The 21,095-nt window shown below is 40.8% G+C and overlaps 3 protein-coding genes across 3 annotated transcripts; 2 read left to right on the top strand and 1 right to left on the bottom strand.

Moving 5' to 3' along the window:
* Positions 1 to 689: 689 nt before the first annotated feature.
* Positions 690 to 6,078, bottom strand: LOC141009825 (uncharacterized). The gene is made up of 3 exons (XM_073482543.1): positions 4,555 to 6,078; positions 2,132 to 2,495; positions 690 to 2,044 (listed from the first exon to the last, which is right to left on the bottom strand). Exons 2-3 carry the CDS (start codon positions 2,479 to 2,481, stop codon positions 1,792 to 1,794), a joined length of 603 nt encoding a protein of 200 aa, XP_073338644.1. The 5' UTR covers positions 2,482 to 2,495; positions 4,555 to 6,078; the 3' UTR covers positions 690 to 1,791.
* On the top strand, positions 5,005 to 7,666 carry marveld1 (MARVEL domain containing 1). The gene has a single exon (XM_073482544.1). The coding sequence runs from the start codon at positions 5,651 to 5,653 to the stop codon at positions 6,146 to 6,148; it is 498 nt and encodes a 165-aa protein (XP_073338645.1). The 5' UTR covers positions 5,005 to 5,650; the 3' UTR covers positions 6,149 to 7,666.
* Positions 7,667 to 16,091: 8,425 nt separating this feature from the next.
* On the top strand, positions 16,092 to 20,615 carry LOC141009234 (phosphoglycerate mutase 1). The gene is made up of 4 exons (XM_073481724.1): positions 16,092 to 16,374; positions 17,296 to 17,570; positions 18,288 to 18,468; positions 19,004 to 20,615. The coding sequence occupies exons 1-4, from the start codon at positions 16,236 to 16,238 to the stop codon at positions 19,171 to 19,173; spliced, it is 765 nt and encodes a 254-aa protein (XP_073337825.1). The 5' UTR covers positions 16,092 to 16,235; the 3' UTR covers positions 19,174 to 20,615.
* The last annotated feature ends 480 nt before the right edge of the window (positions 20,616 to 21,095 follow it).

Genomic DNA, 21,095 nt, shown 5'->3' with positions numbered 1-21,095 from the left:
CAAAAAATCACAACAGGATTGTTCCATTTCAAATACTAAAAACAGAAATACCAGATTATGTAGAAAATTTACACATTTTCTGGGATTATATTCAAATTCAAGCATATTTCTAACCTTGAACACAATCCAGTTACAATTAAGCTTTTTCTAAACTACAAAGACTTTGTATGGTTTATACTGTGGTTTATGAAACCCTGCACACGCATTTTAAGCCACTTCAGTAAACATATACTGAAGCATTTTCATCACTTTCTGAATGGCAAAAATGTTGATTTTAAATTTCCACTGTGTTGTTGTTTTATTTTATTCTTTTATCTAGTTTATTTCTCAGGGATAGCATAATAATGAACATTACTTCAAATATGCCAGAATTAGCCAAGAGGCTAGTTTTGCACTACCACTACAGTGTTTCCCCTGTAAGTGCTTTGTACTGGTGGCAGGGGGTACACTTTGGTATTTGTTCCACGTCCATCCCTTTTGTTGCTACAAGTCGTTTCAGCACAAGCACATATAATACTGTTCATATTTGGGTGTTTGATCATGATGAAAGGGCTACTTCTGTGCCCCAGGCCTTATGCTTGTTCTTGTAGTGGATATTTTGCTTTGTTTTGATTTGGTATCTAGATTAAAATATGCTGGACCACAACTCCTGAATGAATGCAGAGAAAACACAACAATACAAAATGACAAACAATACAAAGACTGATGTCTTTATTACCATAAATCTAAAAAAAACACACACAAACAGTATCAAAAAGCTTCATCAAGCTTCCAGCTGTCTGATTAAGTTGGTGGGAGACGGTCTTTCATCAGCACAGCGGGGTTTTCACACTGTCGCCATGAACATCTTAATATGAGAGCATTGCTGTTTCAAGTTTCTCCTTCCCTGCACAGCATGGGATTATTCGTTTTCATGAGTTGGGCCCCGCAGATATGATTTATTATTGCTGGTCTCTTGGCAGAGTAGACCACCTGACACTTCCAGTAACTACAAACCTGTGACTGGCTTTCAGTTCATGGTGCAACTCTGATCAGAATCATAAAATTTCAGCTCTACATGTGCAGTGACATGTGTTTGGACACCTAACATACCCACCTGTAGTGTTTATAGCGCAACAAATCTAACACATAAGTAGGAAGATGGTGGTTTTAACACTTAAATTAGTGTGACAACAAAATAAAGACATCTTTTTAAGCTCATATACATACAGGATATCTTCTCACAATCTAAATATATGGCTTTTTGTGGTGAAGGAGGTAGATGTAAGGGTTGACAAGTACATCCACACATTATAATATCAGTTATTTCATCCTGATAAAAGGTCAAATGATGATTTTGAAAGTCATTTGCTGTACAGTGATCAAAATTGTTAACTTCTTCACTTTTTGAGCTCCATCACTGAACTACAAAACTACTTAAAAAGACACATCACAGTCCATAATAATCAGTGTGCATAGTTAGTGTGAGTGTTTAAGGCAGTTCTTGAGATGCAACCACTGAATGAAGAGATCCAGGAGCCAGTCAGAGGTTTGTGCTGCATTTCAGGTGAAGATGTGTCTGCAGGAAGTAACAGGGCCGTTAAAAAGGCCAGAAATGAGAAACTATTCTATTCTTTCAACCTCCAAAACAGTTTCACATGTTACTGCAAAGCTGTTGAGTTAATTCAACCTTGCTCCAGGTCCTGAACACAACAGAAGGGTTTCCAGGAGGGACTATCAGGATCTGCAGGCTGTTAATGCTGGTAAACTCTCAGACGAACAGATTTAAAGTCAGTTTTTGAATCTCAGAGGTCAGTGGAGTATTCTGTGGAGGTATCTCTCTGGGTTGTTCTCGCCTCCTCTCCTCAGTCCTGAGCTGTTTCTCAGTGGTCTCTCAGAAGTCCCTGCGGGGCCCTGGCTCTCATTAAGCACCGCTGTGGCCCCTGTGCCTCTTCCTGTTGTCCCTACGGAGGTGTGTCGGTGTGGCTCTGGACTGCTTTGTGCCTCAGAATCGCCCTCCTCCCCGGGGTCCTTCCTCTGGCCGCCTGCCGAGCTCTCCCCAATCCTGGACAACAGAAATAGTTCTTTTTAAGACAATATTGATTAAAAAGTCACGATGATTAATGTTTTGAATGACTGGCAGCTTTTCTACCTGAGGTGATTGAAGGCTCGTAGCCAGTGTGAGCCCAGTGCGTCCCTTCCGTGCGACCTCAGCCCTCTCCTGTGACCTCGGGCTCTCAGTCCTATTAAGGCCTGAGCCAGTTCTGCCTCATCCCCATGCCCCCAAACCAACTGGGCCCTCTGCTCCGCATCCTGGTCCCCGGCTGCCCTGAACAGTCTCTGGAGCTGCCACAGATTCACGTCGCTGAAAATGTTCCCTGAGCCGGCCTTCCTGCTCCTCCTCTCCGCCAGCCGCCACAGCGGGGAAGGGCCCGCCACCATGGAGGAAGGAGGGGGGGCGTGTCCGGTATCCATCCGGAGAGAGACGAGAATTGGTGGCATACACTGGCTCTACTCTGTGGAGGAGAAAGAGTTTCAACTTGTTATGACGTGTTCACCAAGGCTTGAGCACAGACTGCGTCACGACACCTAAAGACAGCTGTCACAACCGGTCAGCAGCGAGTCTTGACTGTTTAATCCTACTTTAGGAAGTGAGTGACGAGCCACGCTTTAAAGCCCATTAAACTGCAGATGGCAGCTTCATCTCTCTTTAGTCACATACGGTTTGAAGTGGGACACTGACAGAGCCGAGTGACCAAGATCATGACTGCATGTGCGTCAGAGGCCTGCGACAGACACCACTTTCTTTCAGCTCGACAAAGTAATCTCAAGTAAAAGGTCCAGTTTCTCCGAAAGCTTTCCTCAACAGCAGATCAGCTCACAGATGAGGTCAGGAGTAAAGACCATTTTGTCAAACCTTTTTCCAAGGTCAGGAGGAAGGTTTGTCTTTTAGTTCATATTCATTCTGCAGGTTCTTTCTCTGCTGATAGTAAAGGTCCCGACTGTATGAGAAGATTCCACTGTATTATGGTATTACACTATAATAATGATAATAATAATAATAATAATAATAATAATAATTAGTGTTGTCACAATACTGTAATTTCTAACTACGATACAATACCTTGAAAAATTCTGATATTTGATACCATTTCGTTACCATGGGGAACAACTTACACTAAGAGTAAAAACTTTTTTTTTTTGTTAAATGATAGCTCTAATAAGGCTCTTTTTACTGTGGGTTAAGAACTACAGCATCTAAGTTAATTTACTGCTGGAGGAGAAGGGGCTATGTGTGCAATGCAGCAAAAAAAAACACAGGTGATCCTTATGCATTGATACTGCAAAAAAATAACAACAACAATAATAATAATAATAATAATAATAATAATAATAATTAGTATCAGTTACAATGACCCTTAAAAGGATAAGGATTATTATCTACTCCCCCTCATGCTGATGGAAATTCAGACAAAGTTTCATGCGCTAACGCATTTAGCTTACCAGCTACAGTGAAGATTTTCCCACAAAAAAGGGTGTAAACAACATCTTTTCAAATAAAATATGGATCTCTGAGACATGGTTTAAGTCAGATGAGCTGAATGAGGCCATTCTTAATGATATTTCTGTTGTTTATTTGAGTTTTAAAACAAGTCCCCATCTACTTCAGTAGTTTAGCCCTGAAGCTCCAGAAATGTTTTGAGGACTAAGAAACTTCACTTGACTTTCCATCGGCATGAGGGTGAGCAGATAATGACTGAATTGAATGAACGCTTCATATACGAAGGCTTATAATTTTACAAAATCTTATGTCCTATATTGTTAATGACACTAATATGGTTTGATACTGTAAATAAGCAAATGAACACAGTATGTCAATTTTCATAGCATGGAATACCTTAAAACTAATATACAGCTGCAACCCTAGCTGCCAGAGGTCCAAATTTCCAACTTTACTCATTTCACATTAACTATTTGCTCCTTTATTTTTTGATCTACTGTGAACATAGATGCCAATTTTTAATCTTTTTTTGTAGTATTATTATCATTATCATTATTATTATTATTATTATTATTATTATTAGTCTATCCAGTAGACCTACTCTACATCACAATCACATTATGAGCAGGACCTCCTACACCAACTGTTATTTGAGGACATACCAGTGATATCTCATATTGATTATCATCATGCAGCTCTACACAGACACTCAGCCCATTCACACACACATATTTCTGGCATCAGAAGTAGGTTAACAAACATTAACCAAACGTCACAGGCCTCTGCATTGTTCCCTCCCTCTGGTTGACCTGACTCTGTGCTGTTTACACAAGCTGTTGCGGCTCACTGGTGCAGAAATACCGGTTCCCTTTGCAAAACTAAAGATGTGTTTAAGCTATAAACAGACTGAAAGAAAAAAGGAAGTATACACCGTTTTTTTCGTATTAGTGATCCTACCTTATTAGACACTGAATTTACTGCACTGTAACATCTATGCTGTATCTCTTCAAGATGCGGGCTGTAAACAGGGATCTTGTGAGAGTCATGTGAAGAATGAAAGCACATCTACTCACCAGAGATTAACTGATGCGTTCAGTGCGCTCTGCTCCTACAGCATCTCCCTCTGCCTTGCGTGCACCGCCGTCCCTTCGCATCGAAAGCTGCCACAATGGCTGAATACTCGCAGGACAGTCTGCCTTGTCCAGCCTCACCTGCTATCAATTTGTGTCCTTGAGCCGGCTGTCAGTCACAAATCAATGTCATCAAAACCACGAATGAGAGCGGAGAGAGCTCCTGTCCCCTCCTGTCGAGGCTGGGGAAGAGATTTATTTCGACCAATCACGGTCTTGAAGGAGGTTGGGGGTGTTGGCTCCGCCCTCTGGCCACGTAGGGTGTGTGTGTGCTGAAATCCATTGACGTCAATGCGCCTGGCTGGCACGAGGAGCGTCTGTCAATTATGAGCGAGGGAAGTAACGTGTGAGCATCCTGCGTAAACAGGATGACGCAGGGGCTCATGAGCATTAGACCATATGAACAGACGGGGTGTTGTGACAGAGACTGTTTCTGTAGGCCTATTATGTTTGCTCTCCATGTAGGCCTATGTGTAATATATATATATATCTATATCATAACACTGAAGAAGAAACAGAAAAAGTGTCTAAATGGAAGAATGAGAATAATTACGCATGTGTTTACTGCCCATTCATGTTTTCTTCATTTCCATTAAGTGCAATTCTGTCTGAAAAGACAGGAGGGGAAAGGTCACACACCCCAGAGGAAACCGTCCCATGGGGAAATACATCAGCAGATGAGTGTCCGCGGATGGATCCAGCATTCCAGCAGAGGAGGAGCAGGCTTTGAATTACAGGCCGCCCCCTCTCCATCACCCAGCCCCCCAACACAGACGCTACATTCAACAGAGGAAACGGAAAAGACGAAACATACAAGAAGGTTTTTCATTTCAAAACCCCGGGGCTGTGGAAAGAACAGAGAGTTCCTTTTATAAACCTAAACTTGTCCACTTTTGGCTTCATTGTGAGACCACAAACCCGCGCTTCCAATCTGCTCCTTCCACTTTGTGCCCATCTTTTCCCCAGCTGTTTGCAGCTGGCAGAAAGCACCCGCCCTGTTCGGGAAAAGGGGAGCGAGAGTGACCGGAGGAGGAGAGAGATGCCACCCCAAGCTTCGCAGCCGCAGGTGAGGGAGAATATCCTGAAGTTCCTCAATAGTTTTTTGGGAATCATCCGGATCCTGCAGATCGTCTTCGGCGCCGGGCTGTGGGTCACCATCGCCGCTAACAAATACGAGGGATCCATCCACTTCGTCCTGTTCGTCGCAGTGCTCTTCTGGCTCCTCACCCTCGCCCTTTTCTTCCTCACCCTCCTGGACAAACAGGACCTGGTGCCGCTGCTGGGTGGAGAGCGCTGGTTGTGCACCAACCTGGCTCACGACGTGGCCGCCACCGCGCTCTACGTGCCGGCCATAATCGTCATGTGCTACAAGACGGATCGCAACTCGTACTGCAACCTGGAGCAGTACAAGCACCTCTGTCTGTACAAGGTCTACCTGACGGCCGCCGTGTTTGCCTGCCTGTGCTTCCTATCTTACCTCCTGTCGCTTATTTATGGGGCGTGCAGGAAGTGTCGGGGAGAACAGACGGTCATCTGATGAGACTGATGGCAACAGGGAGGGAGGGGGGTATGGGTCCTTCCACAGCAAGATGAGGAATAGTTAACTTCACTGTAATTTAACTCAACAGCTACTCTAATCTACTCTATTTTATCCCCAAAAAACCCTCCTTACAGATTTTTTAAGGTTGGCTGATATCAAAATACCCAAGCAGCTCCAGGCACAGAGGCCTAGCTGCTCAGGATGGGTGACTGACTGGAAATGTGTTGGGAGGGCCACCTATTATTCACCTTTTATAAGGCACAAGTGATATGTCTTTGTGTACTTGTAGTTCAGGTCATGCCTCAACCTCTGGAGTTTGTGTCTCAGTAATTTAATGTCATTTTCCTTCATAAATAGGGCTGCAAGCAACTAACAGTTATTTTCAGTGTGATAGTGATTAATTGTTTTGTTGATAAAAGGTCAACACATGTGAAAAATGCTGGTCACAATTTCAAGCAAAAGCTGAAAGCAGCAAAAGTTTGACCAGTTGTGCTTGATAGATAACTGACATTATTAATCTATCAATTATTTCATCTATAAAATGTAAGAAATAAAAAAAAAACTGAAAAACTATCATCACAATTCCTAGAGTCTAAAATGAAGGCTTCGAAAATGCTTCTTTTGTCAAATCAGTGGTCCAAAACCTTGAGACTCTTCATTTACTGTCATAGAAGACAAAGCAAAGCAGCAAATTCTCACATATATGAAGCTGAAACCAGGACATCTTTGCTTGAAAAGTAACTGAAATGATTTCTCAATTAATCGTTTAGTCTTTAAAAGGTCAAAAAATGTGAAAAATGCTAATGAGAATTTCCCAAATCAGAAAGTGACGTCATCCGACTGCTAAACAGTCCAAAACCCAAAGACTTTTCATTTACTATCACAACCAACAAAGAAAAGCCCCAAATATTTACTGTTAAGAAGCTGAAACCAGCACATTTTCCTTGTAACATGACTGAAACGATGAATTGAAAATCAAAATCGCTGACATTAATTTTCTTTCACTCGATTAATCGATCAATCGTTGCAGCTCTATTCATGAAGAATCATCATAACATTACATATGGGGAGTATTTCAGTGTTAAGTTTACGATACAATGGCCTTAACATATGTTTTGTAGATTTGTGTTGGTACTGGGTAACTCTCCATCTACAACATCTCATATGATCAGTTGTTTTCACAAGGGAATCTTTACATTATCTTTTTTAAAGTATATATTTTTATGTGTTTTTGTACGACAGCAAACTATACTGAACAGTTGCCGAAGCGTGACGGACTAAAAACAACTCTTTTTTTTGACCAGCTCTGTTTTTGTGTTGTCTGACTCAGTTTGTTTTTTTTATCAGTGCCTTCTGTCAGAATGCTGTATACTCAACAAGGTTGTGATGACAACAACCCCACAGTACGGATGTGATTGGTGCTACGATGTGTCTGCTGAACAAAAATATGCCTTAAGTGCTCATTATGTAAAGCCAAGGAGCAAAAAGCGTACAAATAAAGACCAGTAAGTGAGAGCCAGTGAGATGTTTCTTTGGCTTAGACGAGCTGATGTATCGTAAAAATGCTTTGTTAATTTTGAGTTCTTTGAGTTAAATTTAGAGAAAGAAGCTGGGCTGCTTTTGGTGGCTTTTCACAAATGAATCACAGATTTAGAAGGACTATGACGGAAGCCCTCAGGAACTTCCTGTTGGGAGATAAAAGCCTCAGCCAATCAGCAGGGATCATTTATATGCTATGCCACATGACCACATGAAAGATCCTTAAACCTGTAATAGACAATGAGAGAGTCACTCACACACATGCACACACACACACAGACAATGTGTAATGCACATGCTGTATGATACAGAGATTGTGTGCGTTGCAGGAGAGTTATTCTATGTGTGTGTATGTGTGTGTTTGTGTGTTGTGTGTGTAGTAATCTGGAAAGAGGCTTGTTCTTACCGGAACAGTCTGTTGGGGTTCTGGAGGTGGGCTAACGTTCAGCCAATGAAAACAGAGCCAAGCAGTGGAAGATGATTCAATGTCTCGTCTATTAAAGTCAGCATGCAGTTCTTAAAAACTTGCTGCAGACGAGCTGCTTACTTGTCAGCAAGGAAATAACAGCACTATGTGTGAACAGCTGCATGATTCTCTGATCATTTTACATTCACGCTTAAGACATTTGTTGCTGGCATGAGACAAGAGAAAGGCTTGCAGATAAGCTCACACATTAACACACACATCTCCTTTTTTGGGAGTGTTGAACATGATGAGTTATTCTTGGAGAGGGAGCAACAGGGATAAAATCTTGCACATGTTGTCACAGCTCCAGATTCACAATCAGGAATCATAACAAAGGCAACAAAAATGCAGAGATTAGACTTTGAAAAGAGCAGCATGGAGATGGATGGAGGAGAGTAATATGAAGTGGAGGATGGTAGGTGAAGGAAGAGAGAAATATCTTTGCTTGCCTTCAGGACCACACATGAGTTGTCCCTGTAATGCCTCATTAAATACTTTTTACTTAATCAGTAGTTACTTTTTTGTGAACCTTCAAGTAAAGTGAAACATAATACTGAGTAGTTACCAAGTAGACTCATTAAATACCAATTACCTAATCATTTGTTACTAATGAGGGGTAACTAATGATTAACTAATCAGTCTTTAATGTTGCCACTCAGTGGCTGGTTCATGGTTAATCAAGAACAACTCATGAAGAAAGTAGTCAGTATGTCTATAAACAGATATTTATGAAGAATTCATTACCTAATTAGTCCTTAATATAGTATCTCCCAGTCCGTTCTCTAGTAACTCATCATTATCTACCATATAGTCCTTGAATCACAGTTATTCAGGAATAACTCATTAATGATGCATTAACTACCAAGTCGTTCCTGATTCATTGATTTCTCACTCCTCAGTAACTACATTTTTGTGTACTTTATTGTAAAGTGTTACTGCTTCAGAGAAAATCTGCTGTAGAAGTATCCTTTACTTATTTAGTGCCTATAGTTCAGATGCACTATAAAAGAGACCATATACAGAAAGACACAGATCAGACTGCAATAAAGAAAACTACAAACTTTGTATTTGGGGTATTTAAAGAACAAACGTGCATTGTATCATCCTTTGAGTCAGTGGCCCTTCTATGCACTGACAGCAGGAAAAAATACAGTGTTTATGTGTGTGTTGAGGTGACATCTGTGGTCAGAGTTACAGGAGTGGAAGGGTTAATGTTAACCAGCTGCAGGATATAAATCTAGCACTTCTAAAGAAGCAGAGGAAGAGGTCCCCCCGCCACCACCACCACACTCCCAGCCAGCCTCTCCTCTTCTGAGATTTCCACAGAAGTGTTGTCCTGTCCACGTGTCGGCGGCGCCTGTGGAAACACACTGTTGTATACAACCAAATGGAGGCAGTACACAACACTGTGTGCTGCATAAACAAAGCACTGGATCCAAGGTTCGGTTTGATATTAAAAGTTGCCATGGTGAATTGTTGAAGTTTGTGGATGACTCACAACTGTAGCCAGAAAATGATTCTCCACATTTACCCTGAAAACCTTTTAGAGCTAACCACATTAACAGTCTCCATATTAACGCACAGCCCACACTTTATAGATTTTTTGCATGAGCCCATTTTTTTTATTTAATCCTCAAACCTCACATCCGTATCCAAACAAGAAACCCTTGTAATCACAGGTAATAAGAGGAATTTGTAATCCTTTTACCTCCAAACAGTATTAGAAGGGTGTGGGCACATCAGAAGTGAGGTTGTTGTATTTCTTTCCAGCTACACAGACAGTAAAGAGAACCTAGACAACTTGGTGTAATGACGTATAGAACCAGGCGCTCTCTGCAGTGCCAACTGTGTGATATTTATGTTGGCTACTCAACCAAAGAGACATTTCCTGTATGTGCTCTCCCACCCGTCTGCAAGAGACCAAGCGTCCCCTAGTCATCATAACCCCTCCAAATGGTTCCTCTGGCCCTCCCTGAAAGCATCACGCATGCTGCTGCCATGGACTGATGTCAATTCACAGAGTTCCCTGCCAGAAAATCTAGAAGGCAGTTCTGAAGACCAAATGGACAATGAGGACACGTCTGTGACCATGGCTATACTTAAATCACCGGCAAGATTGTCATAGAGAAAAATGGTAAGAATTTCTTTAAAAACTTGCAACAGAAATGCATAATTTTCTTTTCTTCTGTGTCCCAGCATAGAGGTGAGCTTCAGAGGAGCATTAAAGTGAGCTGGCAGGGAACACACATGTTGTTGAGTTCTGTTTTACCAGGACAGATTATTTCCATAAAAGGTATGCGATTCAGGTCTTCTCGCTTTGGATTTTATTTTGTCGTAAAACATAATAACACTTTTTTCCAAATATTTACAAAACAAAAAAAGTAAAAGACTGGCCATTTTCCCAGAAGTCGGACCATCTCCATTGGTGATCACGACAACCAAAACAGGTAATTTAAGCTAAACTGTGATGTTGTCCTCACCCTGACCGAATGGTTTTTGTGCCTAAACCTAAGCAGACCATAAGCACAGCATTGTGACGAGAGAGAAAAAGAAAATTCAAGCTAAACAAACATAAAGTTGCAACGTGAATAAAACATTCATTTTTAAATTTTTAAACTGTGGTTTTGCAGAAACATGCCGAACTAACATTTTTTCTGGTGATTGGGTTGCCAGTGTTTTGGAATTAGTGGTATCTTCAAATGCGGCTTTTCATGTTTTCAGCGGTCACCATTAAAAACATGAAAGGCCCTCTCTTGAGTCAGGGTTGGGTTACTGTACACTCCATGGAAAAAGGGTCCACCCCCTCTGGAGATCAAAAACGGTCATTCTAGGGTAACCAAAACAAAAAACATAATAATGAATGTTATGTTCCATTTCGGCCCATAGATCCTCCTAAATCCTACAAACTGGACCTTGGAAAAAACCCAACATTATCATGTACGTTGGAAGGGTTTTTGGTCACTGTATATGTTCCTCAGTCCACACTGGCAGTGAAGACGACAGATCTGTTCCCAAACAGTCCAGATGATATGTGAAAAAATCATTCACTTTTTCATAAAAGCATGAAACTTGGTATACTTGTACAGTTTGGGGCCCTGAACATGGAGCCATCACAAAATGCCACGTGGCGGCCATCACGGCCATTTTACTTACTGAATTATGTATTTTGCATCCTATCTCCTGAACCAAATACGATTACACAGAAAAGGTGACGTCTACCCCGATGTTTTGATAGTCAAGGATTACAATGATAACATATACGACATGATAAATTATTCAGGTGAAGAGGTAATGGTGAATTCTGTTACACTGTGAGAAGGAAACTAGAGACCAGCTTGAGATGGGAACACACCAGCCATGATGCCCATTAACATGTTGACACATGAATACTCAGTAGTTAATAATACATTATTAGAGTTCTCAGTAATCATGGGTCAGACAACACCCATCTTCAAACTTGGCCTTCATTTTGATCTCAACTACACACCTGTAAAGTTTCATTACTACATCTTGCACAGTTATGGTGCTGTGACTCTGACAGAATGTGTTCACAAAGAGACATACTGGTTCACCTTTACAGGTACTCAAGCTGAGCCATGTGTGAGCCTCTCCTGTTTAACTTACCATTTAGATTTGTTACATGAAAGCCTACAGCTAGCAGATTGGGTTGCTCTGTGACAGTAATTTTGTTGCGAAAGCTGAACTAGTCAACATTCCTGATCACATGCTTGTCTAGGGGGAATTCAGGTCTTGTGACAGGATCACACCAGAACAAGGAATGTACAGCAATAAACATGGTATCGTTCACTGGTTTCACCAAACCCACTTCTCTAATGTCATCTGTTCCATTGCACTATTCACATCACAGCAGGTGTGGCCCCATTGAAAGATGGTCTCCAGTTTTACCCACCTCATTTTAATCTCAACCACACACCTACCACACGCAAGTTGGTTAGGTCATATTGGGGGCACAGATCAGACTGTTGTTACACTGACCAGCTTCCAGCTGTTAATGGATAACTGTGTGAATGTGATCAGGGCATTCCTGCAAAGAGAACATTGCTCTCAGTCAAAATTTCCTAAATAAAATTGTATTAAAGTGTTCAGGGGGCCCAAACTGTACAAAGTTGTGTACCCCATTCTCGATTCACCTCAAAATTGTTGCATATCTCCTGGACTAAAAGTGATTCCAGATGACAAGGGACAAAATTCACAGTCCTTATATGAGGTTTAAAAAGTCTAGAGATGGTGAAGTGATGTGGGAGTTTCCAAAATTAAAGGCTGTTATGTACAAAACTTCCTCTTTCTATTATCATTGCTCAATTGAAGCTCAGCAAGGAAACAGTCAATACACAGGGGAGTTTCCCAATAAAACGACTTTAGATTTAAAAATATACCCAGTTGGCTCAACCAACTGCTGAAGCCTCATATTTGCTTCATCTGAAATTAGGAATAAAAGTTTTTCGAGAACAAGGAACATGGATTATGTCACCAATCTCTTACACTGGAATAACTTTAGGAAGGAATCTCAGGAGGAACAATCACAGCGACTAAAAACGTTTTAATGAACATACCATGTGTTAATGTCAGTATTAGTAAACAATACTGCGACTTTAAAACTACTGACCTGATGTTTTTTTTAAGATTTCTCACAGACCAGAGTGTGGTGTTACACAGAGTTTTGAACCAGGTGTGGATACTTGGTTGGTTATAACCTACTCAGCAGCTGGAAGCCCCATCTTCCAACTTCTGGGTGGGTAATTCCCAGTTTTCCTGCTGACAATCCTTGTCTCCTGTCTACATGTACGCACATGAAACATGAAAACGCCGACACACGCAAACAGCAGCGCCCTGTTAACCACACTTTCATCAGATACTGCTGAGATGCACATTCCACTGCAGAGGAGAGGGAAGAAGGAGCTGGGGAAACGGATGGAGGCTGACAGAACAAGTGAATGAGCAGGAATAAAGCGAGAAGTGAGGGGGGAAGGTGTAGATCCAAGCAGGAGCCTGAGATTGACATTTCCTGTCTGTGTCAGGCATGAATCGGCACACTGTTCCAGGCTTGTAGTTTGCCTCTGTCACTCCCCAGTTTATAGTTTCCTAACATGGTGACTGGGGTTACTTATTTCACATCTGTTGCAGCAGCTTTTGCCCACACAATACTTCTGAATGGGAACAGTGTTCATGTGTTGCGTGAGGGCAATGGCAGCCAGTGGTGGGAAATGATGCTATTTATAGAGCCTTGAAAATACCACTGCTTCCTTCACCAGTCTTTGGCCAAGATGTAGGGAGTGTGTTAAGAGAGTGAATGAGTCTGACAACCTTAGAGAGGAAGGGAGGGGGTGAATTTGCTAATTTCCTGTCTGACATTTACCGAGACTTGCGCATGTACTAGAAACCTACGTTAGCAGCACCTCCTTCAGTCATCACCTGTCACTTTTTCCTCACTAAAACATGTTTAAGAGGGATTTGGAAGTGATGATTACTTTTCCCATGACGAAAATCCAAAGTTATACACTCTGAAAAAGGGGAAAAAAACTTGATGAACACTGCTTTAGAGCAAAAGGACACACACTGGGAAGTAAAACAAACATTCCTTCCATTGGGTCCTGATAATAAGCTCACATGGCTCAGAAGCGTTTCCCAGCATCATTTTTCCCACAGTTTCACACAAAGACGTCCAAATTCTCTCTGTTACATCACACTGCTGTTGTGAGGAAAAACAGCACATCGAAAGGGCAGTTTTTCTCTTCAGATTAAAAGCATATCCTATTCATTTATCATGGTCGTAAAATGTGTCAAAGACCATGGTATTGGAAAACACTGATATTTGCATTATTTGATATATTACAGCATCACCAAAATAACAAAGGAGGAAAATTGTGGGAGAAAAACACAATATCTCAAGGTATGAAGTCACAAACAACATAGTTTCTGATGGGACCTTGCAGGATTTTATGATTAGACAATACCTTTATTTAAAGAATTTCCTCCTTACTGCTCAGTATTGTAAACAATGATTTAATGTAACCACTAGGAGGCGTAAAAGGGCTTCACAAACATGAATATGACTGTTTCTAATTCTGTCATGGACTTTTGTTTTTCTCAAACACATCCCGAGACAGCAGACATGTAGCTCTAACGCCATGATAGATGTATTCTTCATCAATAGACTGAATAAAAGACATGGATGTTACTGTACATGTAAGTTAAATACATACTCCTCTGCCAGCTTAATCATAAGTTGTATAGAGAAAGTCAGCAGTGCAGTATTTTCTGTCACACATCAGCTGTTCAAAAACCAAAGTTTACACTGCATCTTTTTGACAGCAGCTAAATGGCAGAAATCCGCTATCAGAATTGCCTTTTTCAAGTTTATTATATAGGGAAGTAGGATATAAAAATCCATGCAGTGATTCATACTCTGCACAATGGTGATATAGAAGGTAGAAACAACTGCTACTGTGCAATAGCTTGCACACGATTTGGTAATGTGTCAATAGATTTTAGATAAAGAATCTCTGCCATGGTGACAAGAACAACATTCAACTGATTTAATGTCGACTTGCAACATCCGAATAACTGGAGTTCACATGAGGGCCAACTGACACATTTTCATAATTCATTCTAAGAGGCATCGACACAGCTGATCTGTTCTGTATTTTCACCATTTTACACTGCTAATTAGCTTATTCATCTCAGTTTAACAAAACAATTGCCACTCTAGGTCCACTTACAAGCTTCTTCCAGATGCTTTTTACAGTTTCACTCTGTCTTCATCAGAGGATACTTTTCCTGGCGGTGGATCTGTTAACAGTCTAGTAGCTGGTATGACTACATCCACTGAACTTTTGGACTTTTTTTCATCTATTTTGACTTAAAAGATGAACATTAAGTTCTGCCAATTTCACATCATTTCATGCCAAATAATGGAATACATTTAATACAAATCTTTTCCAGCACTTTGGTGATAACATTTCATTAAGCTAATAAAGTCAATGTTCACTGGGATCGAGTAACTACACAGGTTATGTGATCAAGTTCACCCCCTACAGATGAAAAGGAAGAAAGGCAACAGTTGGATAGGGAGAAAAAGAGAAAACCCATAAAGGGGAGGATTCATTGGATTCAGTGATGATTTAGATATAATGAGATACAAATAATTATCTACACTGATTTCTGGTTTGCTCTCATCTCTAACAGGAAGCCAAACAGTCACAAAGACAGTGTTTGACGCCACTTGCTTCAGCTGTCTATTTGAGCTGTTGTTGGAGCAACTGCTATTTCTTTTCCACCTCCAGCTTTTCATGTCATTTTGAGTTGGGGGTGAACTGTCCCTTTAAGACTTGGTTTAAATGTGGTTGGTGTAACTTTGGTGTAACTCATGTAGAGCTTATTCTAAAGGAAGAACTACCGAGCAGTCAGACCCAGGCTTAGTATGGGAAACCCAGTACAGGTTCCTAGCTTAAATGACCTTGTTGGCATACTTTATTTCTGATTATTTAGTCTTCTTAAATGTATAACTGTGTCCACCTCGAGGGGTCATTATGGAATAAAGAAAAAGTGTAAAAGTCCCTCTGTCAACTGCTTTATTTTTCCTTTGACAACATGGGTTTGCAAAGAAGTGAAACATTCATACGCTTTGATATTCATGTCTTGCATTCTATTATAGATAGATAGATAGATAGATAGATAGATAGATAGATAGATAGATAGATAGATGGTGTGTAGTCTAATAAAGAGAACAGATAGAAAAACAATGAAAAGTCAATAAAGTACAATGTACAGTATGAAGGTCAGGGAACAGCCCGACCCCCTGCTGACGCCCACCGCTGTCATTGGTCGAGAAATAAAATATACGAACATTGACGACATCTCATTGGCTGTGAAAACCAGGAAGTAGGGCAGTAACCAATCCACGGGATAAAAGTCTTCTCCGGTCTGTCAGCAACAGAGTGGACCTGTCTTCTTCTCTGGAGTGGGCAGTTTTCAGTTTAACACCCTCTACATCCGTGATAAAAAATAGTTAATTGAACTAATTTTCATTAATTTAACTCAGGCATATTATAACCAACCATGGCTGCACACAAACTGGTGTTGATTCGCCACGGAGAGAGCAACTGGAACCAGGAGAATCGGTTCTGCGGCTGGTTCGATGCGGATCTGAGCGAAACCGGAGAAAAGGAGGCGAAGAGAGGTGGACAGGCCCTGAAAGGTGAGGAGAGAGGAGCTCATTCATTTCGCTCTCATCGTCCACTCTATATCTATGAAATACTGCGGGCTGGTGCACGGCTGCTATTGCATAACAGCCTCTGCATCAGAGCGCACACCGCCCCCTGCGCGTGTGAGGGGCAGCCTGTGTGGAGGATGTGCAGACGTGCAGATGTGACGCCTGTGTGGGGCTATACGGGTACAGGCCGTGCTATTACAGGACCACAGAGGGTTTATGTAGGATTTCACATGAAAATATACACAAGCCCTCTTAGTGATCTGACCCCACAACAGCCTGCAAACTAAGAGAGGAAATAATCCAATGTAAAGCAAAACAGCTTGCACCTAGGGGTCAGTTTTGTTAAATGGACTTTATGCATCTGGCTTTTTCTTTGTTTTTACAGCAGGAGAACAGGGAGACATCACAGTGGAGATATACTGATCCACTAAGAAACATGTACACTGAGATAACCTCAGTAAACCAGACTGCAATGAAAATGTAATTAAATTAATCAGAACATGTTTGATAATTGGTTGCTTGATTTAGTGATGTTGTAAGCAAAAGTGTAAAACATGTTCGGGTGTCAGCCTCTCAAATGTGATCTTTTTTCTTTGTCATATGCAACAAGAGAGAGGAGTCAGCTGATGTTTGGCAAAAAAACCCGGCTGTGTCATAATTAGTCATATGAATTTCTCTCTCCTCATTGCAGCCATTTTTTCTTGATCTAATAAAAACACCTTTAAATCAATGTTTTAATTGATTTATCTAACTAGTCTTAATATTTCCAGAAGGCATTGTGTGAAAAGTCACTAATTAAACACAAGAGGTAGAAAGAAACAGTCACAGTATCCAAGTGTAACTTCCTTTTCTTTCTTTCAGTTGCAGTCAAAATGCATTAAACTCCTGTGTCTCTTCCTCTTCCAGATGCCGGCTTTGAGTTTGACATTTGCTACACCTCCGTGCTGAAGCGGGCCACCAGGACACTGTGGCATGTCCTGGACAGCATTGACCAGATGTGGGTACCAGTGCATCGGACCTGGCGGCTCAATGAGCGCCACTACGGAGGCCTGACGGGGCTTAACAAGGCCGAGACGGCTGCCAAGCACGGAGAGGCTCAGGTGAAGATCTGGAGGCGCTCGTTTGACATCCCTCCTCCCCCCATGGGCCCCGACCATGACTACTACGCTATCATCAGCAAGGTAAGATATCATATCTGCAGCACAGACACAGCAGTGAGCTTTGTTGGCCTGTGAGGAAATAAATGCTTTGGTACATATTGACTAAGTATTTGCCAACAGGCATAACAAAGAAGAGGCCTGACTAGTACTGATCTTTGCAGTCTGGGCCTATAATCAGCTATGTCACCATAAATGAATGAAATCAGCAGAAATGAATGGAGTGTTTGGGGTTAAAAAGCAAATTTAAGGTCATGTGTATCAGTCTTTTTGTTCACTGCACAGTCAGCTTGAATACACAAATGTTTTACACGTACAACAGTGCAAATATAATGTGACATTCACACCGCACACTAGGGATATTGCCCCTTACTCTTCGGGACCATGTGCCCCAATGTTCTTACCTAATAGTATGTCCAAGGTGAGTTAATGTATGACTGGCAAGAATGATGTCTGCTAGGTTCAAGTTCAAAGTTCAGTCAAGGTGGGAACACACTGATTAGAACTCTGCGTAGACAAAAATTAAAGCTGCAGTAAGCAATATTAATTTATTATAATTTTGGCTGAAACAAAAAAGATTAAAGGAATGCTTCCTTACCATACTGCTCGCTCCTTATTCCCAAATAAGTGTACAATAAGTTTCTATGGAAGAAGACTAAAGACAAAGAGATCCAGTATTGTCTTTGTTGTCTCTTTTCTGGTCCAGTATGTATTCTCATGTTACGATTGTCTCCCCTGCAGGACCGCCGCTATTCAGACCTGACCGAAGACCAGCTTCCTTCTTGTGAGAGCCTTAAGGACACAATCGCACGGGCGCTGCCATACTGGAATGAGGAGATCGCCCCTCAGATCAAAAAGGGAAAGAGGGTGCTCATCGCCGCTCACGGAAACAGTCTGAGGGGGATCGTCAAGCACCTGGAGGGTGGGTGGTGCTGTAGGGTTTACATGATGACATACACATCTTTGATTCATTCTTGTAGGCAATATTTCTCACCAATGACAGTGCCAGTCAACCGCCTCTGCAAATTTTTTTTTTTTTCAGTTTTCATAGCTCATCTTAAAAGTCTTTCACTTGTATTTTCAAGTGTTTTTAGGTAGAGACTGTCTATAATTTCAAAATGTTGACTGAGAATTTTTGTAAACCCCAGTGAGCACCTAAATGCTTCAATAAATGATCTATGAAAGGATAGTTATATGTTCGATTTCAAAATGTATTTGTGGAACTTTAATATCGTGACATTATGATAGTTTTATATTGTACAGGTTTACTAATTTACACTTTTAAATATTCTTTTCACTTTTTCACAATGTTAACTTAAACTCTGACACAAAGATCCTATGGTGTCAAGAACAAGAATCTGGTTCACTGTTAACATGTCTAGAATGAAAAACAACCACCTGCAGATTCCTTAACATCTGTACATAACTGTTCTGTCTGTGTGTGCTGCCACCTGTAGGAATGTCAGACGAAGCCATCATGGAACTGAACCTGCCAACAGGCATCCCCATCCTGTACGAGCTGGACAAGAACCTGAAGCCCTTGAAGCCGATGCAGTTCCTGGGAGACGAGGAGACCGTACGCAAAGCCATGGAGGCCGTGGCTGCTCAGGGAAAAGCCAAGAAGTAAAGTGACTGAAAAGTCGTCTCTGTGTATGACCGTGTAGGTTGTCCCTAAAAGCTGACCTCAGAATAGCGTTTTTCCTAAATCCTAATTTATTTTGGATTGTAATACATGATGAGTACACAGTAGATTGTTGTCAAAGACAACCTCACTCTACTTTCACAGTACGGGGATAGTAGTGGATGAACAAGTAGGATACATTTGGACCAGGGGAGCCACAGCTCTCAAGAGATTGTTTATAATTATTGCTAAAATATGTATTGCTGGTAAAGGAAAGTAGTATAAAGGACGTTTCTTATCTGTGTACTTGAATATTTAAGTAACAGCCCTTGTAATAATTCAAATATTGCCACTTCAAACAGATAATATATATCTTATTTTTCTTTTGTTTTTGAGAGAGACAGAAGTCCTTAACTTTTGTGTCCTAGGCTGGGATGTTAAATGTCAGGGTAGATGGTAATGAGGCCAATTACATAATAAACAGTGAAACCCTGAATTGGTCACTCTGCCAGAGTCAGTTATAAAAAGTCAGGATACAGTGTTTGTTTTGATGATACACACAAATCTAAGGTGCTCTTGTTGTGATCTCTATATGCCTGTGCTTACACTGTAACCCATTACCCAAATGCATTGATGGCAGTGAGGGTATCATGCCCACATTACGTGTGTCCGATTATACTTACTTCATCATTTCCTGCCCAGGAAAACATTATTATTTATTGGCTGACATAATTTATTTTATTTTGTTGACACTAATTGCCATTTTTAGATTTTGTATGAGACTTTCTTAACATAAAAGGGACCAGTAAAAAGGACAAACTACTTATTTTCTATCTCACTTTTCAAAGCATTTAACGAATGCATTCCACTGATGAAGGGATGTAAATTTTGCAATCTCTTGAGAGCAGTTAGGGACAGCTAAACAGTCCTTTTCTCTTACTTTCTCTGTATATGAAGGGTATTTGTGCTGTGTTCTTGTATGTTGTTGCTGTCTGTGTTGTGTCTGACAATTTGTATTTTTCTCTTTTGTGATTCACCAAGGTTAGCCCAATTTAAACGGTGCCAAACACTGCATTGCTACCAGTTTGGAACTGTATGAACATTATTTGGATTACAGTCCCCAAGTTTCACCGTACCAATGTGAAGCATGATTAGTGAAGATACAAGGTCTAAATTTAGCCGTTATCTTTGTTATTCTGTATGACTGCCTTTGGTCTGTCTTTGCCTCTTCTTGTCATTGTATTTATGTGCCTCTAGCTCCTGTTCCTGCAGCAAATGCCTACAGCTGCTCTCACAGCCTGAAGAAGCAGCAGGACAGTCTGTTAGCAATATCCCATTATGTCTTACAGTATTCTCATTTTTCTTTTTAAAATGTGATTCCCTCTGTGTTAGTCTAACGTACTCTGAAAGCTCTGATGTAATAAATGTACAACGATGCACAAATCTTATGCTTTTGTCTATGCTTGTTGTTTTATTTTTATTTTAGTTTACAGCATAGTTGTCAGACATAGTGTTGTCAAACTATTAACTTGCCTTGCTGACCAAATTTAGGCAAGTTTAACTCGGCAGATCGGTTAGTTTTAGTTTAAAAAATGCAAGTACTGGTGGTCAGGCCCACTTATACCAATAGCACAATTAAAATAATATTGCAGTTGTGAAATAATCATATTTTAAAGAAATGCTTACTACATTTACAATACATTGAGCTTATTTATTCCTGGAAAAAAAAACAAAAAACATTTAGAACTTTTCCGAACAAGCTAAAACAGATAGCACATTATATGGCATTCAGGTCAGTGGAAATAACTAACAACCACTGACATAAAGTCATACCCAAAGGTGACAATAGAAAAGTCATGACAAATATATATATTTAAAAAGCCAAAAACATATTGTGAGGGGAGCTGTACTTTAGTGAATTTCGGTGG

The sequence above is a fragment of the Pagrus major genome, chromosome 15 (genome assembly GCF_040436345.1).
Source record: "Pagrus major chromosome 15, Pma_NU_1.0".
Classification (NCBI taxonomy): Eukaryota; Metazoa; Chordata; class Actinopteri; order Spariformes; family Sparidae; genus Pagrus; species Pagrus major.
Note: the sequence above shows the minus strand (reverse complement) of the source record. Positions and strands in the feature narration are given on the sequence as shown.